The following is a 22,785-nucleotide window of genomic DNA, read 5'->3' as shown; positions in this document are numbered from 1 at the left end:
TGGACTCTGAAACCATTTTTATTGAGTGGTGAGTGTGGGGACCGATTCTGCACTCAGTGCTCCACGGGGGGAAGCGTGTCAGCGTTCGTGGCTAGAGGCCGGTTTCTGTTTCACAGAAGGATGGGCAGAACCCAGTGACTTTGTTGTTGCTGTTGTTAGTACAGCAAAAATACCCATTTACCCCGAGCTCGGATCTCACATGGTACCGGAACGGGAGCGACCCGGTCTCAGCACTCAACGAGGCACCACCGTGACAATGGCATCAATGTCATCTTCGAGACAGAAAATGCCCGTGGCAGCCACCGTGAAACTCTCCCCAGATCTGGGGCCCCACCAAGTAACGTCGGGGAGAAGAGCCGCCCCCAGTCATGCATTGCCGCTGGCTTCCCCGGTCCAGGCTCACTCTGTCCCACACACTCCCACACACTCCCGGCGGTGTGCCTTCCCCATGCCCTCAGAAACCAAATGCACCGGAGCTAACTGTGCAGACGTCCTCTCGCTTAACTGCCTGGTTTTTGTTTGTGTTTCTAAATTAGGATAGAGAATCTGACACAAATGCAATGTCAATATACTACCGAAGACTTCACCTCGTGGCCGAGACTGTAGAATTCGCCGTTTCTATTACTACGGAACAGACCGGAACACGTTTTCTCTCCACACCTCGGGTAGTGAGTCGGATTCCTACACAGCTCGACACACTTGGACAACTCCTAAAACATCATCGGTGTTCCGTAAGCATCTGCAGAACGCGCGAGTCAGTGGCGGTTAGTACGGGGCCTGGCAACCTCCCTCTCCTCCCAATTTCAGAGCTTCGAGGAGCGAGCAAACTGTAGGGTAGGAAGAGAATCTGGCAACTGCAGAAACAGGTGAGCAAACATCCCTAAAGGGTGTCCTAACGGTCCTTCCCGCTGGAAACAACTACTGGGGAATACAGTACGCACGGACGTACCTCTGTTATCTGCGCTCTTGCAGACTCGTCAACCAAACCCAAGTGCTGCAGGCTACGTACGCTCTAAAAGATTTTCTCCCCGACAAACTTGTTAAGAGCTGAGGGCTGCAAAGCTCCTAAGAAACACTGTGCTGGGTGTGGGAATAAGTAACCTGAGGCTTCCCCGACCAAGACCCGTGCAAAGCGCTTCCCCGACCAAGACCCGTGCAAAGCCCCCTGAGTGACAGGTCTACCTGGGCAGAGTCTGGGCCTTGCAAAGTGCCAACCACAGCTCCAGAAAAAAGCGTCCAAGTAGCAGGATGTCATCAAAGCAGCTGACCGGGGCCACGTGGTGAGGACCTGACCTCTGCAGCACAGGCTCCTCCCTTTGGACACCCAGGGCCACCCTAGTGCCAAAGGACTCAGAGATGGTGCCAGTTGCCCGGCCTCCCGGGCATCAGGGCCCTGGACCCCCAGCCCGCCTGGCCTTCCCCTGTGCTCCCAGGGGAGTCCTTCCCGACAGTCCCTCTGAGGAAGGTCAGTGAAAGGAGGACGCTGGATGGCTGGGACCAGGCGCAGTGAGAGCGAAATTCCAGGAGAGCCAGCACAGAGCCGTGCCCCCTGCGGAAGCTGAGGCAGGGCCTTCCCAGGGCCTCGAACTATCCTCCAGGATGTGCAGAGCAGACAGAACAGGCCAGCAGGCAGGGACTCGGGGAACGCTGTTCTTTCTCTAGCCGTCGGGCGGCTGCAGACAATGCAGGTCCCTGTGGTCCCGCCGCTGGGCTCATCGAGGCCGGCAGCCAGGGTGCCCCCCGCCTGCTCCTGCCTCCCGGGGCCTGCGGCTCAGTTGTAGGAAAGGTAATCGATGAGCCGGGGAGGGATGTTCAACTTGGTGATTTTCTCCAGTCCTCTGACGCCAGTGGCCCTCCTCAAGCTCACCCTGCAGAGCTGCGACAGGGTCAGAGGTGTTTCTGAAAAAAGGGAACAGGAATCATGCGGTCAGCTGAAGGAAGGAGCACAACACCCTCCAACTTAGCAAATACCAGGGTGGACGTGGAAACGCTTGTCTCTCCCTGGAGCTCGGACGTGGCCTGCAGGCCTTCTCCGGAAGGCTACCAGCAAGGACAGCCACGGACCAGGGAAGAAGATCAGGAAATGGAATTTGGGTGACATCCACTGTGGGGTTCTGGGGAGTTGTTTTTTCTTTTTCCTTTTCCGTAATGTTATAACTTGGCACACAGACTTGTCAGCAAAGGACTACTCTGTGGCTAGCGGGCTTGTTTCTCAAACCTCCAGAGAGATGAGGGACAGGGCGAGGGCCAGTGCCGGGCAGGTGCCCTCACCGCCGCGGGCCGCGGGGCACAAGGGGACCCGGGGAGCACACACACCACGGAACAGCTCTGGCAGACACAGCCCGCGAGCCCGCGTCCTAGTCCTGAGGGTCAGGACCTCGGGGCGAAAGGTGAAGCCTGCAGCCATGGCTCGGAGGGGTGAGCAAACCAGGGCCAAGGATGGACGGTCCCCGGGGGCCCCCGGCCGCCGAGGCTCACGAGCAGCTGCAGAGCAGCGTCAGCTTTTACAATTTGAGGCTTTAAAAACCCACGTAAGCTGCAAACATCTGCTCGATAAAAATATAACTTAGCCAAACACAGTATTCTCAACCGATGAAGATTTATGAAATAAAAAAAATCTTTGAGAGGAAAAAAAAAAAAGAAATCCTAGAGAAATTCATCTTCCTCTGTTACTTCATCCCCCAAATAATTTGGATGCAGGAAAAGAAATACCCTGCAGGAAATGTTTGACAGTTTGGGATGGTGCCTGCCTCTAAGTTCACATGGATGCTGTTGGGTGGGGCCGGCAAACATTTGAGTAAGTTGGGGTTCTTTTCCCCCAACCGAGAGGTGTCTGCAAAACTCCTGTGGTTGGAAGGCTGTGTAAACTCATTTAAAAATCTGTACCCAAAGAAGTCTGGCCCCCGGCCATCCGTCCCTTGTCTCCGGAAGGCTGGGGGTGGCTCACGGGGACTCGTGCATGATTGGACAGACCGTCAGAGCAGCTCCTGCAAGCGAGCTTGTGCAAAGCTAAACCACGCAAGCACACTCGAGCGACAAGGACGGCGCGGCCTCACTTTCGTAGAACTCCAGGCACTTGGCGGGCGCGCTGCTGCTCCAGGTGTAGTCGGACGGCTTCTTCCCGCGGTTGTCCCGCGCGTAGATGTTGCCTCCGAACTCAACGAGCATCTCGATGAGGTCCACGTTCTTCACCTTGGCCGCGTGGTGCAGGGCGGTCTCGTGAAGCTTCGCCGCGTTCACATTGGCCCCTGCAGGCCCGGAGTGGAGAGCAAGGGTCACCAAGGAGAGGACGGGGAGCCGACGGAGACGTCGGCTGGGACTCTCCCGCCCAGCACGGTGTATACAAGCAACGCCCCAGCCAGGAAGGCCAGTCAAGACTCTGCTGCAGCCTTTTCAGAAGCTTTTCTCAAGATCCCAAAGCAGTAAGTAAGTACTGTTTTCCCTGATGGTAAGAGAGCTACAGACAGGTCGCTGTAGGAAAGTAATGTAACTGGAAACGGAACCAAAAAGAAGAAAAATAAAACAGGGAACTTCCCCGTGAGTTCAGAGGCAGTTCTAAGAGCCCACCCAGGCTGTCCCCGGGTCCTGAGGCTCTGAGAGCACAGGCGAGCTGCTGAACGAAGCTCTCCTGCTCCCACTCACTCAGCGCCGGGCGGAGGCTCTAGAAAGCTCTGCTGCAGGAATGAAGAACGGTCCTTACATGTAAATGCTGATTCACAAAAGAGAAGCTCAAGGGGAACACCGGTCACGTTCCCCAAACTTCCTCCACAGTTTGGGTGAGACATGAGGTGTCTTACTTGTGAATTCAGCTCTGCCGCCCACCTGTTTTCGGGATCATAGCAGACACTCAGAGGGGCGTCTGGGGGGCTCAGTCAGTTACGCGTCTGCCTTCAGCTCAGGTCATGATCCCAGGGTCCTGGGATCGAGTCCCACATCAGGCTCCCTGCTCAGTGGGGAGTCTGCTTCTCCCTCTGCCCCTCCCCCGGCTCATGCTCGTGCACGCGCGGTGCGCGCGTTCTCTCTCTCTCCCTCTCACAAATAAATAAATAAAATCTTTTAAAAAAAATAGCAGACGTTCAAAATGAGGCAGACAAGTAGTAGCTAATTACGATATTTTTAGATGCAATAAAAAATAAAGATTTTGATAAAAATAGGATTTGTGTAAAACATCATTCACAGGGCACAGCCATCACCAATTCTGTGCAAGGGGATCTCCTGGACCCTCAGGATTTTTTTTTTTTAAAGAAAATACCGACTTCTTTGAAGTCTGCTCCTCATGGATAAGGAGGTTATAAGAGAAAGGGGATAGGAGATAACTATCTTAAGCCAAGAAAATTGCTCAGCGTTAGTGAAGTTACCCCCCCCAAACAGACTCAAATCAGTCATAAAATATCAGCACAGTGAGGTTAAAAGAAATCAGATCACCAACATATCTCCACGTCATGATACATTTAGAGGAAATAAGGAGTGTAAGGCTATTAGATTTCCTGTTCCACTGCTCAAAAATATTTAGAAATCCTGGTTTCTGACTTAAAAGGGTTTTTTTTTTTTAAGATTTTACTTATTTATTTGAGGCAGAGAGAGCACGAGCCCACACGAGTTGGGGGAGGGAGAAAGGGACAAGCAGCCTCCCATCTGAGCCCAACAGGGGGCTCCATCCCAGGACCCCGGGATCATGACCTGAGCCAGAGTCAGATGCTTAACCAACGGGGCCACCCAGGAACCCGTGAGTTAAAACAGGTTTAATGCCCTAGTAGAACCTGAGAACTGTGTCGGTAACAGCGGTCACTGCCTGATCCTAAGAACACAGCAAGCACCCCGACAAGATAACGCAAGTGCAGACACGTGCTCTCCACCGCTCGCAGCCAAAACTCCCAAGTGAGGTCAGGGAAAAAATCCCTCAGGAAGAAGGCGACGTTACCCAAGTGTTTAATCCAGCAGATATGCGCTGCAAAACAGGCAACACGGTAAAGAGAAGAACGGCGCCCCCCATGGAACCACCACATGGGGGGTGCTCTTCCAATAGCCGCCTAGAAGACGAAAGAACTCCACAGCTGCAGTCAAAGCAGGAGTGTGAACGCTAGACGCAAACTGGTAACGAAAAATAAACTGTCAAGTGTACGGAATCAAGTGCGGAGCGGTTTCGCAGGTCATTGACTGTGGCAATGATCTGGCCAAGCGGGAAGGAAAGAGACTGTCTCTATTTAGCAAGACAGAAGGGGACGGGCAGTCAAGGAGAAAACTCGGGGTAGGAATAGCTCTCACACTCATACCCCCTTCCATCCCGTTCACTAGGGCTTCTCAGGGTACAGGGCAGGGGGACTCCACGAGGTGGCATCCCGAGGTACAAAACGGGCTGTTCTTAGACTGTGCTCTAGGCTCCTTTGGACTGGGTGTGACACAGACGGGAGATCGCGAGGGGACACTGGCACGTGCTGCAGCTGCAGGAACCACAACCACAGACCCGGGCACACAGAGTACATGAGGCTGGAGGGTTGAAAATACAGGGCAGAAAACAGCAGAGAGGGCAAAGTGTAACACAGCGCAGTCTGTCAATTACAGATACATGCCTCCCCCCCTCCCGTGTATCTTACAAAACACACACACACATTAAAATGGGGGGCTGGGGGGCAGGGACAGAGGAAAGAAGGAAGAGGGGAGAAGGTGGGGACTTTGTGGGGACTGATGATGATAATGTGCCTTGAACTGGGGGGGGGATGGGAGGGAGAGAAGGGGATGGAGGAGGGGAAGGAAGAGATGTAGGGAGAAAGAGGGACAGGGAGGGAGAGAGGGAGTGAAGGAGAGAGAGAGGGAGAGAGGGAGGGAGAGAGGGAGGGAGAGAAGGAGGGAGGGAGTGAAGGAGAGAGGGAGGGAGACAGGGAGTGAAGGAGAGAGGGAGGGAGAGAGGGAGTGAAGGAGAGAGAGAGGGAGACAGGGAGTGAAGGAGAGAGGGAGAGAGAGAGAGAGGGAGAGGGAAGGAGAGAGGGAGTGAAGGAGAGAGAGAGGGAGAGAAGGAGGGAGAGAGGGAGAGAGTGAGGGAGAGAGGGAGGGAGAGAAGGATGGAGAGAGGGAGGGAGAGAGGGAGGGAGAGGGAGTGAAGGAGAGAGGGAGAGAGGGAGTGAAGAAGGGAGGGAGGGAGAGGGAGTGAAGGAGAGAGGGAGTGAAGGAGAGAGGGAAGGGAGAGAGAGAGGGGGAGAGCAAGGGAGAGAGAGAGGAAGCAGGTACAACAACTGAAGGCATCTGGGCATTAAAAATCCTCAACCTCCTGCTTCAGGGAAACAGGGGTCAAAGTCTGGTTTGGAAGCGCAACAGGATCAAAGTGGACTCAGACTGAAGCCTTAAGCACGCGAAGACCAGGGACGGCCACACACGCCAAGAAGCCCGCGTGACTTGGGACACGGAGGCCCCAGCAGCGTGGTGTCCGTGGCTGAAAGGTGCGCCCAGCACCCTCCCCCGCTCCTCTGAGCGCTTCCTGCAGAGTTCAAGGTTTCCTGCAGGGCTACGGTCACTGTGACCTCGCCAGGACAACGGGACCTTCACCAGCTCCAGCCCCCTCCTCTGCCACACTGCCTGCAGGCCTGCAGCGAGGGGACTCGGCCTGGAGTAGACCTGCAGCCTCCATGCTGACCTGGGGGTTGCCACCAGCTGGGCTCCACGCAGGGGGCCCAAGGGCACCAGTTTTCCAGAAACATGGTCCTAGGCTTCCAGGGGATTTTCCAAGGGGGCTGTGACCCACCCCCACCGCGTGAAGAATCACTACTTTCAGAAGAGCCCATATGCTGCCCTCTTCTCTCTACTTTCCGTATGTTTGAGGTTTCCCATAGCTGAAAACGATTTCTTTGGAAAGAATCCCTGCGATCTAGGAAGGAGGAGCTGTCAAAGGCGACCCTCAGGTCTACAGTAGCAGTCAAATCCAGAGGGGCCGGTCAGGCAGTGGTGGTCGCCACAGGTGCATGGGGGAGCCTTTCCCTGGGGACTCTACTCTATCCCTCATTCCGTCCTCCAGGTGTATGGAAAGCCCCCGGTTGCCTTCCCACTCTGACCAGCCCACCCCAGTGAGCCCACACCTTGCAACGGGGGGACGGGGTGGGGGGGGAGGTGGCTGCTAGGGTGGGGGGATGGCCTGGCCTCCAGCCCTGGGAATGGGCCCTGATTGCTTAATCCCTCTCCATCCACCCCCAGAAATTGGTTCAAATAACCTGGGCCTGAGCCAACCAGAATATGGCCAAGACTGCACAAAGGGGCTGGACTAGGTTCGGACCCAGGACCCAATCTGGGCCCCTGGGACAGAAGGGGAAGTGTGTGGGACACAGCTGGAGAAGCGGTTTCTCTCTCTTACAAGAAAACTACCTGAAGTCTCGGGGAAGAAAAGTGTTTGCATTTGAGCCCAACCCTGACGCAGCCATTTTCAGCCCGTAAGGCATGCCAGGCATGGGATCAAGCAAGCGGGGTGGACAGCGGACCTACAAGATTCCCGGACCGTGCCGCCCACCCTCAGGGCAAAGTGACCCTGACACCTGCCTCCTTCTGATCCTTTCGGTCACCTGGACCAAGACGTCCCCTCAGCCCCTGCAGTTGGTTCCCCGTTACTTACAAGAGTAATCGGTTCCATAAAGTCCTAATTAACACAGAGGGATGCTGGGGTTCAAGCCCCTGACTCGATCCTTTTCCCCTGAGACACCACTAAAGGAACCAAAGAAAAAAGGGCACCAGGTGTCCTGAGCACATGGACAGCAGGTGCTCTGGGGACGGTTGTTACCAAAATCCTGCCTTTTCAGCTCAGCGGTCACGGCAGCTACAGAACCCCTGGTTAACCGAAAAGCGGAGCGATCGCCTGGAAGGCCTAGGACGACTTCTCATCTAGATGTTTAATCGTTGTGTGAAAAAGAAAACCACCCCAATGGCTAACCTGACACAAACGAACCTTCTTCGCTGAAAACATGTGAAAGTGGTTCACGAAAGCAAGACCCCCAGTAGAAACGCACATATAGTTGAAGCACGAGTGACCGTCGTCCGGAGACAGCGCGTCAGCTTTCTATTCCTGACCAGGTCTGGTTTTCTCCTAAGTTGCACCCGGAATGGCTGAGCTAAAATTTTCCAACAAAATATTTACACTGGGTTCATAATGAAAACTCCCTGTCAACACCCACTTTGGCTACGTTTTAAAACTGCCGTGGTAGATGGGTCCTGAATTCAACCTTCACTTGACTGGGCTGTGTTTCATTTTGTTTTTTGGTTTTTGCCTGGGAACCTCCCTCCCCTGAGCCACTTTGGAACACCCGACAAGGACCTGCATTTCAAACGCGCTACCGGCTCCTCTCCCGCGGATCTCCACCTCTTTCTGATTTAGCTGCAAACTCATTAGGTGGGTTTTGTGATGGTCCCCGTGGCCACTAAAAATAGCGACCAGCATTCATCGAGCATCGGGTCCTGCAGAAATGTGATCACAAGTCCTTCCAACCACCCTGCAAAATGGGGTTTATTTTCTCCAGTTTTATAGATAGAGAAACCGAGGCCCAAGGTCTCAGCTGGCGAGTGGGAGAGCCCGCTTCAAAGCTGGTCTGTCCGATTCCAATGCCCAGCTTGCGGCCAGCGCTCGGTGCAGGTCAACAAAACACCTGCACCGAGCCACGCGGGTACGAACACCAGCACACCTGCCCTGAGCCGCAGGGAGAAGCAGGACACACCTGCACTGAGCCGCACAGGTGTAAAGACCAACGCACTTGCACGGGGCACAGCAGGTTTAAACACAACACACCCGCCCTGAGCCCAAAACGCAGACCTACCTGCATTAAGCAGCACTTTGACGCAGTCCAGATGCTCCCGGGCACAGGCAACGTGAAGAGGGGTCCCAAAATGGCAGTCATGAGCTTCTAGGTTGGCCCCAACGTCAATAAGCAGCCTCACGCATTCAGAACTTCCTTCAAACCCGTGGGAAAGGAGGAGAAGCAGCGTGCATGAATGTATGCATTTGCAACAAGGCGGAGAGAGTGGCGTCTGAACAGGTAAGCCCCGTGCCCAGCTGCAGGGGGAGGAAGGGGACCCAGAGCTGCGGCCCAACCAAACCCGGTTCACAATTCTGTGTGGCCCCAGGGAGCCAAAGAATTGTCCCTTCTGAGCCTGCAGGGTTTCCGAGCCTGCCTGGGAGCGGAGGGGGAGAGAGGGCACAGCTGACCCTCTCAGGGGAGGGCAAACGGTCTGGGAATACCACCTCCGAACAGCCGGGTTCTGCTCCTCAGTGGGAAGGATGGTGCTCCCCGCCTCCAGGCTGTCTCCCAAGCTGTGTCAGGAACGCCAAGCCTGGAGGTGATCTTCTTTTTTTTTTTTTTAATGTTTTTTTATTATATTATGTTAGTCACCATACAGTACATCCCCGGTTTCCCATGTAAGGCTCGATGATTCATTAGTTGCGTATAACACCCAGTGCACCATGCAATACGTGCCCTCCTTACTATCCACCACCGGTCTATCCCATTCCCCCACCCCCCTCCCCTCTGAGGCCCTCAGTTTGTTTCTCAGAGTCCATAGTCTCTCATGTTTCATTCCCCCATCTGATTACCCCCCTTTCTTTATCCCTTTCTTCCCCTACTGATCTTCCGGCTTCTTATGTTCCATAGATGAGTGAAACCATATGATAGTTGTCTTTCTCTGCTTGACTTATTTCACTTAGCATTATCTCTGGAGGTGATCTTCTAAAGCTGCTGGCAGCCCGAGTCCGAGGCTCCCAGATGAACTTCCCTGAGCCTCCTTACCTTGGAGCTCCCCTGCCCTTCTCCCTGGCTTTTCCTGCCTCTTCCCTGGTATCTCCAGCTCGGTTTGAGTGGAGAGGTTTATTCTGTCCCAGGCAGCATCCTCTCTCCTCCCTTAATCATGCTTCATCGTTGGTAGCTACCAAGTTTCCACCTCCAGCCCTCCGCTGGCCACGCTCTTGGGGTCCTGACCACAGCACAGTCCTCTCCCTCCCGTCCCTGGGGGCCCCTGTTCCTGGCCAATCCGTCTCTGTCATTGGCATCACTCCTGAGTTGTGTTGACCCTGTGCTCTGCTCTCCCTCATACTAAATCCTGCTGATCTTCCCCCCAAAGCCTTCTACATGAATCCACCCACTTGGGCTCTAAGGGCTTTGCACTTAGATCACTGCCTTGGCCCCAGCTCCTCTCTCCACATCAGGACACCCCTACCCCTTCACTCCTCTACTGAAAAGCAGCAGACGACACGACCCCAAACTATGCTGCTTTAGCATAAGGATTATTCTGAGTTTAAGGCAATTAAGCAGATACATGAAAAGCCCTTCCCTCCCCTCCCCATCGGCCTAAGAGCAGGACATAAATTTAAAAAGGTGTCCTTACTGCCCTCCACATGGAATGACAAATCAATGACCTGAGAAAATTCAGACACTTATCGGCCCAGAGAGAGCACCCAGGGAATGTATGTAACAGGGCCGAGTACGTACTATCTAAACAAGAGATTGCTCCTGTCCCAGTCCATTCTGCACAGGTGGGGGTCTCAGGCCGAGAAGAATACATGCAGAGACACGCAGGTGTGAAATGGGGGGGGCACTGAGCAGGTACAGGCGGGACTGGAGAGCGGGTCTGTGTGGGGCAGCGGTGGGAGAGGGCTCGGAGAGCTCCTGAGCGAGGCCCAGGCCACCAACCCCTTACAGGCCATGCCGAAGTCTCTGGCCTCCACCCTCTGGCCGTGGGGACCCCCAAGGATTTTGAGGAGTGTCTGGACCAATTACAGGATCATATGTAGTGTCCTGGGTTTCATAAAGTGTCTTTGGGACTGTACAATGTTCGTTTGACCTCGACGGCAGTGGTGTGGTCTCAGGACTAGGTCCGGGTGACAAAAGATGACCTCACTGGGAAGTGGGGTGGGAGGCAGCAGAGAACAGCGGCTCTGAGAGGAGCCATGGAAGAGCGTGCACCCCCCCACACACCCCCACACAACACAACACAGACGAGCACGGTGCCGGCCAATCAAAGTATTGGCCACAAGCCTGCAACCTTTGCTCAAAAGAGTAGAATCCAAACTCCTTCGTCTGTCATTTAACAATTTCTCACCTGCCGGGCTTGCCCTAAATTTCCAGTCTTCTCTGTTGCCCCTCCACTGGGAACTTCGGGTCCAGTGAGCCTGGAGGAGTCACTTTCTCTGTGCATGGAGTGGTATTCCTCTTACCCTCCCACCATCTGAAACCTATCCATTCTTGCAGGGCAGTTGAAAGCCCATCTGTTCCGAGCCTCCAGGATGAGCCCCCTTCTCCCTGAGAGCACCTGTCCTCGGGCATATGTTGGGTCCCCTCTCCCCACTAGAACAGGGAGCCACAGGGCAAAGGGCGGGGAAGACTAAGCCAGCCACGGCAGGGTGGAGGGACTTCCAGTTTTAACATGTGAAAGGCACTGGAGGACACCGCTAAGAAACGGAATCCAGTCCTAGAACCATGGCCCCTACTTCCGGGTGAAAGCCATCTTCAGGAGGGAAAGCTGAGGCTCTCACAGCCCAGTGACCAAGAGCCAGAAGCAGACTGGGAGCGCTCCTTAGCCAGCCCATGGCTTCCCGTCTACACTGCTTCCTGTGTGGACTCACCGCTCATGCAGGCCTCGTGCAGCGGGGATGCGGTGTACAGGGGTGGGTTGACCTTGGCCCCGTAGGAGAGCAAGAGCTTCACGCACTCGATGCTGCCTGAGGCACAGGCATCGCACAGGGGCGTGCTGCCGTCAATGTTGCGGGCATCCACCTTGTGGGAAGAAGAAACGAGCGTCAGGGCGAGCGTCGGGGTGGGGGGGGGGGACCCACGTGACCCGCTCTCTCCCCCTGATGCACAGTCATCTTTGCAAAGGCCCTTCTTAGAAGCACCAGTTTCCCAGCGTGCTGCGCCAGGCAAGGGCGTTCAAGGACAAAGGAACGGGGGTTGGGAGTGCCTGTTAGCCTGCCAGGTGCGGGAGGCGTCCTCTTCGGGGCTCTTCTCCCAGGACAGGCTCAACTCTGTTTCACTCTTGCCACCTGCCCCCCACCCCACACACACCCAGACTGCAAGCTGAGGGAGACAGGGTAGGAGAGCGAGTCTGAACTTCAGCTAGGAGTGCCTGAAGCTTCATGTGTGCCTCTAGCCGCAACACGACGGGGAAGGAAAAAGGCCACTCTGCAAGCTGGCAGATTCTGCCTTGAATTCAGCTGCTATTCGGGGACACGCTAAACGGTGCTCCGGTTCCTCGGGGCCGGCCTCAGAGTCGGCGGTGCAGTGTGAACCAGGCACTGGACACTGGAGCCCGTGTTCCAGCGGCTTAGGGTGTCAGGCCAGTCCTCCCAGCTCCCCGCAGCCGCTCTGCCAGCCAGAAACCGCGGGGGGCTCCCAGTCTGCCCTGGCGGGAGTATTTACACCGGGGAAAACCAACCAGAATTCTGGGTTCTGTGCCGCCCCCACCTCCACCTTCCAGCGAGAGCTGCTTTACCAGCGTCCCACTCCGTCATCTCAGAGACCAGAATCCTGCTCCCGGACTCAAGCAGCAGCTCTTCGGCCCTGCGATGTGCAGGCCTGCTCCTGCCCCCTGCAGAGCACTCCCCCTGCCTCTCCCTCGCTACAACTGCCTTCTCTCTGGCCCCCAGCGCCCTCCGGAGAGCTGAGCCATGACCACGCTGGTCCTCGGTGTGCAGCTGACCTAGAGGCGGCTCCCGTGTCGGCATCCACTGCAGCCCACTCGGGCTTCCTCCTCCCCCTCCAGGGGTTTCTCTACTTTCCGTGCTTTTGCCCATCACGCTAATCCCAGGCCTCGTATTTCCTTCCCCTCCCTCCCTACGTTCTCGGAAGCAGGTGCCGTCCCTTCCCGTCTCGGGGGTCCGTCCTGCAGGGCCACTCACCTGGGCCCCAGCAGCCAACAGCAGCTGCACACACTGCGCCTGGCCCTGCAGACTGGCCGCGTGCAGGGGCGTGATGGAGTCCACCGTGACCTGGTTGACACACGCGCCGCTCTCAATCAGCCGCTGCAGCTGCAGGGTCTCCCCGCGCTGGGCGGCCTCGTGCACGGGGGTGCGCTCCACCCAGAAACCTGCAAAGGAGAGCAGACCTAGCACCGGACCGTGCCGCTGCCGTCCAGGTCCAGAGAACCCCATTCGATCCCACGGACTCTTATGAAACCCAAGACACTATGTGTGATCATGGAGTTGGTCCAAACACTCCTCAAAATCCCTGGCTGATGGGAGCCTGGGTGGCCCAGTCGATTGAGCGTCTGACTCTTGGTTTCAGCTACCATCACATCAGGTCGGATATCAGCTGTGAGTTTTTCCGCAGGTGGCCTTTACCAGATGGAGGAAGCTCACCTCCCCTTCTAGCTGAGGTTTTTTAAAATCACAAGATGGTGTTGGATTTTTGTTAAATACTTCTGTGTCTATTGCAACGATCATGGCAGCTCTCCTGAATTGTGTGGAAATATATCACATTGACTGACTTTCAGATGTTAAACCAACGATGCATTTCCGGGATAAACCCGCTTGGTCATGGCATTTCCTTACGGGATGGTACCTTTGATTTGCTAGTGTGTAGAGGATTTTTTTTTTTAAAGATTTTATTTATTTATTCAACAGAGATAGAGACAGCCAGCGAGAGAGGGAACACAAGCAGGGGGAGTGGGAGAGGAAGAAGCAGGCTCATAGCAGAGGAGCCTGATGTGGGGCTCAATCCCACAACGCCGGGATCACGCCCATGAGCCGAAGGCAGCCGCTTAACCGCTGTGCCACCCAGGCGCCCCATGTGTAGAGGATTTTTGTGTCTGTAAGTCATCTGTCTTAGGATTAATGTTTTGGTCTGGTTTTAGTATCAAGGTAATACCCGCTTCACAGAGTGAGTTGGGAAATTGTTCTCTCTTCTGATTTTTGGAAGAGTTTCCAAAGAATTGGTATCGAATTTTTAAACGTTGGGTCAAATTCACCTGTGAAGACCTCTGGGTCGGAGCTGTCCTTTGCTGCTGCATGCTTCAATTACTAATTCCATCTCTTCGCGTGTTATAGGTCTTCTCAGAGTTTCTATTTTTAGAGTCAGTTGGTAGTTTGTGTCTATACAGGAATCTGTCCACTTCATGCACATCACCTAATCTGTTGGCCTAAAATTTGTTATGGACTGAACTGTGCCCCAAAATTCATAACTGAAGCCCTAACCCCTAGTACCTCAGAATGTGATTGTATTTGGAGACCACACCTTTTCAGAAGCAATTAAGGTAAGGCCACTGGAGTGGGCCCTCATCCCATCTAACTGGGGTCTTGATAAGAGATTAGGACACAGGAGCCTCTGGGTGGCTCAGTTGGTTAAGTTGGTTAAGCGTCTGCCTTCGGCTCAGGTCATGATCTCGGGGTCCTGGGATCGAGCCCCGCATCGGGCTCCTTGCTCAGCCGGCAGCCTGCTTCTCCCTCTCCCTCTGCCCCTCCCCCTGCTTGTGCACACTCTCTCTCTCTCTCTCTCAAATTAATAAAATCTTAAAAAGATTAGGATGCACGCCTGGAATGTGCATGAACAGAGGCAAGCCACATGAGGACACAGTGAGAAGGTGGCCATCTGTAAACTAAGGGGAGGAGAAGCCTCGGGAGAAGCCAACCCTGCTGACCCCTCGATCTCGGACTTCCAGCCTCCAGAGCTTGGGAAAATTAATATGCATGGTTCAGGCCACCCAGTGTGTGGCATCTTGTCACAGCAGCCCTGGCAGGCTGAGACACCACTGTTCAAAGTGTCCCTTTATGCTCCTCATTTCTATAAGGGTCAGAGTAATGTTCCCTCTTTCATTCTTGACTTTAGTTTTAGTAATTTGCATCTTCTTTTTGATTAGTTTAGCCTACAGGTTTGTCAATTTTGTTGAACTTTCCTAAGAACCAACTTTTGGTTTTGTTGATTTTTCTATGTTGTTTTTCTAGTCTCTATTTCATGGATTTCCTGTCTAATCTTTATTTATTTTTAAAGATTTTATTTATTTATTTGGCAGGGAGCGGGAGAGAGAGCAAGAGAAAGCAGAAGCAGGGGGAGGAGCAGAGGGAAAGGGAGAAGCAGACTCTCTGCTAAGCAAGGAGCCCGAGGTGGGACTCAATCCCAGGACCCCGGGATCATGACCTGAGCCGAAGGCAGACGCTTAACCCAGCGAACCACCCAGGCGCCCCCAGTCTAATCTTTATTATTTCTTCCCTCTGCTTCTTTAGCTTTAGTTTTCTCTTTCCAGTGTCTTAAGAGGGAAGGATATTGATTTGAGCTATTTCTTCTTAATCTAGATGTTTACAGCTATAAATTTCCTCTAAGTACTACTGAAGATCTCATGAGTTTGGTAGATTACCCTCATTGTCATTTATCTCAAACCATAACTATTTTTGCATTCAACCTCCAAGGACACATTCAACGAATTTCTGATTAATAAAGGCAATACTCTGACCGCCACATGGAGTAAAATTCTCTTACACACTGGCTCAGCCCTTCCCGTCACTGCTCTTCGGCTCTAGAAATGAGGTACATGGGAGGTGGCACTCTGACCTCCCCATACCTTTAACCAGTGGCTCTCACACTGGCGCACCCAGCAGCACCACACGGAGGGCCTGCGGGAACAGACTGCTGAGCCCACCCCCAGCGTCCCAGTCAGTAGGTCTCCGTGGGGCGTGAGAAGGTGAAGCCCTAACAGGTTCCCACATGATGCTCATGCAGCTGGTCTGGGGACCACGCTTTGAGAACCACTGGTCTAGACCATATTTCTCCCTCTGAATAAAGCTGCTCTCTCCCCCCACTCTTTCCCCCACTCCTACCTCTTCTCACCCTGGACAAATTCTACTTGCACCTTTCCACACTGCAATCCAAAGGCTGTTTTTCCCCAGAGGACTTGCCCCACCTCCGCCCCCATCCACACTGGGTTAGGGTCTTGTCTGTGCCCCCACGGCCTGCCTGCCTGTGCCCAGCAGACTGTGCTCACCACCTGTTTGCCGGCTATGTGCCACTCTGTAGAAAAAGACTAATGGCCACAGAGATTGTTCCCAGAAGCACCCCTTCCTCCCCAGATGAGTGATCTAAGTTAATCACGGTAATCCTTGCTCCTGTTGGACATCTGACCCAACTGTAGTTCCCAGGAAGGGAGGGAGAGCCTGTGAATGGTTTCACAGCTTCAAAACTCCCCTTTCTCCCAAGGACTTCCAGGAGAAGACCCTGTCCCTTCTTCGTCTGGATACGGCCTGGACACGAACGCAGAGGTGCTGGGCCATGAGGCTGCTCGCCTGAGCATGGAGCCTGCAAGAACGGTGGGACAGAGTGCCAGAGCCCTGAAGGTGGTGAGTCCAGGCTCACAGGGGGCCTGGGGTTCCGCTGCCCACTGGGCTCCCTACTATGTGGGAAGGAGGGTTCCTGTCTGGGCCAAGTGCAGACAAAAGCACGCTAACCAGCCGAGACCGTGAACTACCTGACTGCACACGCTTCGGCTGTGTTTCCTCAGTGTCCGTTCCCTAGGATACAGTGACACTAGGCTTAAAAAAAAAGTCCTAAATGACAACGCTGCGTGAATACTGACCTATCCTACTGTCATGCCCCTACTTCAAAAGACAAGATCACGTCACATACCTCTTCATGATAGCAGTTCCCTTTTATTACATTGCACATGTTAGTATTACATTTCCCTACAAAACCTTCTAATCAACTTGTCAGTCCCAGATCTTACCAGAGCGCTTCCACAGACCCTAAGCGGGGTGGACTGCTCTCCGCAGAAGGGCCACTTCTCAGTTGTCTGTAGATGACGGTCTACCCAGATGGCCCCAGCTCGACCACGCGACAGCCCACGCCACGGCCGTGGGGCAGGGAAGGGCGGGGGCCAGGACCTCGCCTCCCCCCCCAACAAAGTGTTTGTCCACCTAGAAACTGGGCTGATGAGAATAATATATTCACTGGTGGTTCGTGAAAGGTAAATTAAAGTAAAGCAAAAGCACGTAGCGTGTGGCCTGGCACAAAGTGCTCAGAAAATGGTGTCTGTTAGGAATATTCCACGCCCCCATGGTGCCTCCCTGTCTTGCCCAGTAGCCAAAGAGCCTGTGACCCCGTGAAATGGGGACTTGACCGCATGTGGGGTGGGGAGCAAAGGGAGAGCTGAAACTCGGGAAGGTCTGTCAGGATGTTTGTCTCCCTGGTAGTAATTACCAGTCACTGACACGCCTGTCTTGGGGGCTAGTGAACAGTGGCTACCACTGTAACATCAGTCTGGAAGAAGCAAAACCCCACGGCAGAGGGAGGGGTTGCAACCCTACAAAGAGGAAAGCGGGGTGAGACCCTCCATCTCGCAGCAGGAAGGGAGACGCAGCTCAGGAAGGCCAGGGAGAGTCTTCCATTACTTGCACTTCCAGATAATTCGTTGTTTTTTGTTTTTGTTTTTGTTTTACAAATTGAAGGCTTGTGGCAATCCTGTGTTGCAATTTTTCCAACAGTGTTTGCCTCACTGTGTCGCATTTTGGTAATTCCTGCAGTATTTCAGACTTGGTTACATTTGTTGTAGTGATGTGTGATGAATAACCTTTGATGCTATTTATCTGCTTTGGGTGCCACAGACCATGTCCACAGGAGATGGTGAACTTGATTGACAAATGTGTGTGTTCTGACTTCACCAACCAGCTGTTCCCCAATCTCCCTCTTGTCAGGCCCCCTATTTCCTAAGACCACACATTGAAATTAAGACCAATTAATAACCCCACGATGGCTTCTGTGTGTTCAAGTGAAAGGAAGAGTCCCACATCTCTCGCTTTAAATCAAAAGCTAGAAATGGGGACGCCTGGGTGGCTTAGCTGGCTAAGCGCCCCGCCCGACTCTTGATTTCGGCTCAGGTCGCGATCTCAGGGTCGCAAGATGGGGCCCCACGTCGCTTCTGCGCTCAGCAGGGCGTCTGCTTGAGATTCTCTCTCCTTCTCCCCTTCCCCCTCACTCATGCATGTGCACTGGCTCTCTCTCTAAAATAAATCTTTTTAAAAAATGTAAAAAAACACAACAACTAGAAGTGATTAAGCTTGGTAAGGGAGGCATGTGGAAGGCTAAGACAGGCTGAAAGCTAGGTCTCTTGCACCTAACAGCCAAGTTGTGAATGCAAAGAAAAAAAGTTCTCCAAGAAAAATTAAAAGTGCTGCTCCAGTGAACACATGCATGATAAGAAAATGAAACAGCCTTACTGCTGATACGGAGAATGAGTTCAGGTGGTCTGGACAGAAGATCAAACCAGCCACAACATTGCCTTAGGCCAAAACCCAATCTAGGGCGAGGCCCTAACTCTCTTCAGTTCTGTGAAAGGTGAGAGGTGGGGAAGCTGTAAGAAGAAAAACCAGAAGCTAGCAGAGGCTGGTCTCCAAAAGATACAAGTGCCAGGTGAAGCAGCATGTGGTCCAGAGGCTCTAGCTGAGAAAACTAAGGAAGGTGCCTACACCAAACGTTATCAGTGCGGATGAAACGGCCTTCTATGGAAAGAATATATCATCTAGGACTTTCAGAGCTAGAGAGGAGAAGTCAAAGCCTGGCTTCTGGGGACAGTCGGGCTCTCTCATGCGGGGTTAACGAAGCTGGAGACTTTAAGTTGAAGCCAACAGTCACTGAACATTTCAAAAACCCTAAGGCCCTTAAAGAATTCTGCTAAATCTGCTCTTCCTGTGCTCTGTAAACGGAACGACAAAGCCTAGGTGAGAACACATATGTTTACAACACAGCTTACTGAATATTTTAAGCCCATTCTTGAGACTTATTGCTCAGGAAAAAGCATTCAAGTAACCTTACAAGTCGATTAGAGATAAATATATTTGATGGGAATGAGCCTTTTCGCATAAAGCAAGCAACCCAGAAAAAATGCACCTGGGCTTAAGCCTCAGCCTTGCTTCTTTCTAGTCTTGTGAACTCAGTTGTCCCTCTAAATTATCAGACATAAGGACTGTCCTGCAGCGGCCCCAGGGCGCGTGGCTAGTGCTGGCCCATAACCTAGCAGCTCCAGGCTCTTAATGACTGTCTCCTTTCTCTCTCCATCTGACCTTCTGAATACCTGAGACGGTAGTGAGCTGTGTTTGGAGTTCTTGGCCAAGGATGACTGAAAAAAAAAAAACTGGCTCACCTGGCTTAGAGCCCCCAAATCCTTAAGGTACCCTTTTGTCATCTTCTGCCAGCCTCTCGAGTACAGCTCTTGACTATAGATCCTGAACATGGGATCACTTTTTCAACTTTGCAAATGGACACTTCGCTTGAGTCCGTAACAAGCTGTACTGTGTTTGTTAAGTTATGAATACTGGAGTCACTTCGGAGGCGACTTGCCGTAAATTCTCTGCAGAGCTTTACAATATGGCCTTAATACGTACCATCTTTACCTCTGTGAGGTGTTCTATTAAAAAATGGAAAACGTAATGCTTTGAGGTATACTATGCATCTAGAATTTCAGATCAGAAAGTTAAAATGGGTTACAATTCCTACAATGGGCCTCTGCTTCTGCTGGGATAGCAGGCTTCCAGATTCAGTACATTGAGGTGATTCATTAGTGTTGAGAATGGAAGTGTCCAGGCGTAGTTTTTGGAGGAAATAAAACCATGACAGTCTAAAATATCCATGAACCTCAGAAGCCATAAATCCATTAGTGGACTATGCTTTTCAGGATTCTTTAAACTATGCAAAAACAAAAAAAAGTGCTCAGAAGTAGATGCTCTGTTATTAAGGCTTCTACATGACCAAAAATGTGCGGCTGTGTCTAGGCTGCCCTGGTTAGCTGTCCATCGCTTATTTACTGAACCAAACACAGATCACACTGGCGGGGTCAAAGTCTTGTGCCTGCCTAGGGTGGAACGCCAAGTAAAACCAGACGCTTACTAAATGCCTTTGATCTTGTTGAAGGGGCTGTTTTGCAAGATCAATTAAAATACATGCCTTGCTAGGACTGTAATTCCTCTTACACTAAACTGACTCTTAAGACTTTCTACGTTTATTAGCACTGCTGTTTTTACCAGTGGAAAGGTACTTTAGACTTTTTTTTTTTTTTTTTTTTTTTTTTTTTTTTTTTTTGCTTCCAGGGTTTCAAAGTGCTTTCTGGGCACATTTCATCTGCTGTAGTATTACTTCGTAGGCAGAGACGTTTGCTTCCCCAGAGAATGTCCCTTTGCCCTCGAATTCATTTTACTCTTCAGTAACCTGAATGGTAGGCAAGATTCAGTGCAGACAGAGATGGCTTTTTTTTTTTTTAAACACAGGGTGACCTGTCGCAAGGGCATCTCCTCCTCCAGGAGCAGATGGCTTCTATCACAACTGGGTGTACCTGTAGGATGCTAATGACAGTGCGACAGGACGCTCTCACAGAGCACCTCTTGGGTGCTCTGAGCTTGGCCCAGACTCTGCCCACCCTCTCCCCGCGCCGTCCCCAAGGTGCGCGGTGCGCCGGTGGGTCTGCAGTTGGGAAGTCCCACGACTGACGCGTCACGACGATGACCAGCTCTGCAACACGCTGGCCGGGCACTAGGAGCTGGACTCAGAGCGCGCCTGAGATGCTCGGGGATCACCGAGGCTGCTCCCGAACGGGAACCGCCAACCTCGGCCCACCAAAACTCCCCCGCCGGCGCCCTCGGGGCAGCGCGCGTCACGATCGCCGGGCGCGTGTCCTCAGACGCACCTGTCCCGCCCGGGAGCAGCCCGGCTGTCGGTGCTTCCGGGCCCGCCCCGCGCTCGCACTCCCCGTACCCGCGCCCGCACCTACCCACGTCGCCCAGGAAGCAGCCGTCCGCCCCGCGGGGCTCCATGCCCCTCGCCCGCTCGCTCTCTACCGGTCGCCCGCAGACCCAGGCAACTCCGGCGCCCGCGACCTGGGCGGAGCTCCGCGGGCTGGGCGGGCCCGACGGGGGCGGGGCGCGGCCGCCCGAGGGGCCGCGGGAGTTGTAGTTCCGCCGCGGCCGGGCGCCCGGGACGCGGCCCCGGTGCGTGGATCCCTGCGCAGAGCGCACGCCGGTGCACCTCCGGGCCGTGCGTCGCGCTGCCGGCTGGGCGGCGGCGCGGAGCTGCTCTGCGCTTTGCTCCGAGAGACTGGCTTCCTCCTGGCTCTGGCACGCTCCCCGCTTTTTCCACCCGAGTCCTTTCGTCTGGTGAGGACAAAGCAGACGCGCCTTTCCCAGGCCCGCAGCAGGATGGAAGCACGGGTTTCCGGATAAGTCCGGGTGGGCCGCTGAGTAAGTGAGGTGTGCTTTGCTTTGCTTTTGCAAAGCTGGTTGCACGGTTCGGAAGGTTTAACTTTCTCGAGGTTCCTTGTGGCCTCGTCACGAGATTTCTCTCCCACCCTGACCTGTACAGAGCCTACGCATAGAAGTTAGTTTGGGCTGGAAAGTAAAAATAGCACGACGTACGGAGTGCGGAAACACGGGTGGAGAGCAGAAGGGCTGATCCCTCCCCTGGACTCGAGTCTTTTCCTCGGGTCCAGACCGCAAGCACTGCATCGAACGGGAGTTTGAACCTTGTCTGACCAAAGCTCCTAGGGAGTCCCAGCCCCAGACCTGCAAATGACACTTCAAGCCTGTTAGCAGCGTGTGTTTGCACCCTCCTTGCAACTTGTTCAACAAAATTAGGCTCTTGCATTTTTCTTGCGAGTTTCTTGCACTCAGTATTAAATGTGCATTTTTAAAATCTAGTTGCTGTGGGATGTTATGTTTTTCCCTGTAACAATGCCTTGTATCATGTTCGTATTTTCTTTGATTTTTCTTCCTTGACAAAGCATCATCTAGATCTTAGTATAGACTGTATATTTGTAGACACCATATGTATTTATAAACCACATATATTTATATATGTATTTATGTCTATATAGAGACATGGATGTATTTCTTAAATATATTAGAAAGCAGATATTTCCTAATTAGCTTACTTTGTAAATTTTTCTCCATTCTGTTGCTTGATTTCAATATTGCAGAGAAATTTTACGTTTTTATCTATTCAGAAATATGTACTCTGAGAGTGTTCCCTCTTTCTCCAACAGTCAGAATGTATTTCCCCACCAAGAGCCAGAACATGTATATTATTGTTCTGTTCTGCTCTTAAGTCTTTAAGTCTGGAATTTGTATAGGATGTAAGTTAATTTTCCTACAAGTTGAAATAAAGTTGTTCTGAACATATTAACTAGTAATTTATTTTTGCGTTAATTTCCTTTTATTGCATTTCACTTTGTTGCACTTTGCAGATTTTTTTTTTTTTTAACAAATTGAAGGTTTGTGTGTCGAGCAAGCCTATTGGTGCCATTTTTCCAACAGCATTTGCTCACTTTGTGTCTTGGTGTCACTTTTTGGTAATTTTTGCACTATTTCTAATTTTTTACTGTATTTGTTGTGGTGATCTGTGATCGATAATCTTTGATATTACAGTTGTAATTGTTTGGCGGGGGGCCATGAACCACACCCACGTAAGACCTCAGACTTACTTGGTAAATGTTGCGTGTGTTCCGAGTGCTTCACCCACCAGCCATTCCCACTACTCTCCTTCTCCTCAGGCCTATTTCCTGAGATGTAATAATATTGAAATCTGGCCAATCAATAACCCTACAATGGCCTCTGTACGTACAAGTGAAAGGAAGAGTCACCCACATCTCACTTTATTTTTTTTTTAAGATTTTTTTTTTTTTAACAGAGAGAGACAGCCAGCCAGAGAAGGAACACAAGCAGGGGGAGTGGGAGAGGAAGAAGCAGGCTCCCAGCGGAAGAGCCTGCCGTGGGGCTCGATCCCAGAGCGCTGGGATCACGCCCTGAGCCGAAGGCAGACGCTTAACGACTGTGCCACCCAGGCGCCCCCCACATCTCACTTTAAG

The 22,785-nt window shown here is 52.7% G+C and overlaps 1 protein-coding gene and 1 long non-coding RNA gene across 2 annotated transcripts; one reads left to right on the top strand and one right to left on the bottom strand.

Moving 5' to 3' along the window:
• ASB13 (ankyrin repeat and SOCS box containing 13) lies at nt 1-20,813 on the bottom strand. The gene is made up of 6 exons (XM_026478696.4): nt 20,698-20,813; nt 12,857-13,044; nt 11,585-11,735; nt 8,787-8,921; nt 3,057-3,248; nt 1-1,899 (listed from the first exon to the last, which is right to left on the bottom strand). The coding sequence occupies exons 1-6, from the start codon at nt 20,738-20,740 to the stop codon at nt 1,772-1,774; spliced, it is 837 nt and encodes a 278-aa protein (XP_026334481.1). The 5' UTR covers nt 20,741-20,813; the 3' UTR covers nt 1-1,771.
• On the top strand, nt 8,918-17,971 carry LOC130542152 (uncharacterized). The gene is made up of 2 exons (XR_008956506.1): nt 8,918-9,005; nt 16,143-17,971. It is a non-coding gene; the product is annotated as an uncharacterized LOC130542152 (long non-coding RNA).
• Nucleotides 20,814-22,785: the final 1,972 nt, after the last annotated feature.

The sequence above is a fragment of the Ursus arctos genome, unplaced genomic scaffold (assembly GCF_023065955.2).
Source record: "Ursus arctos isolate Adak ecotype North America unplaced genomic scaffold, UrsArc2.0 scaffold_30, whole genome shotgun sequence".
NCBI lineage: Eukaryota > Metazoa > Chordata > Mammalia > Carnivora > Ursidae > Ursus > Ursus arctos.
This window is presented reverse-complemented; position numbering and strand designations above follow the sequence as displayed.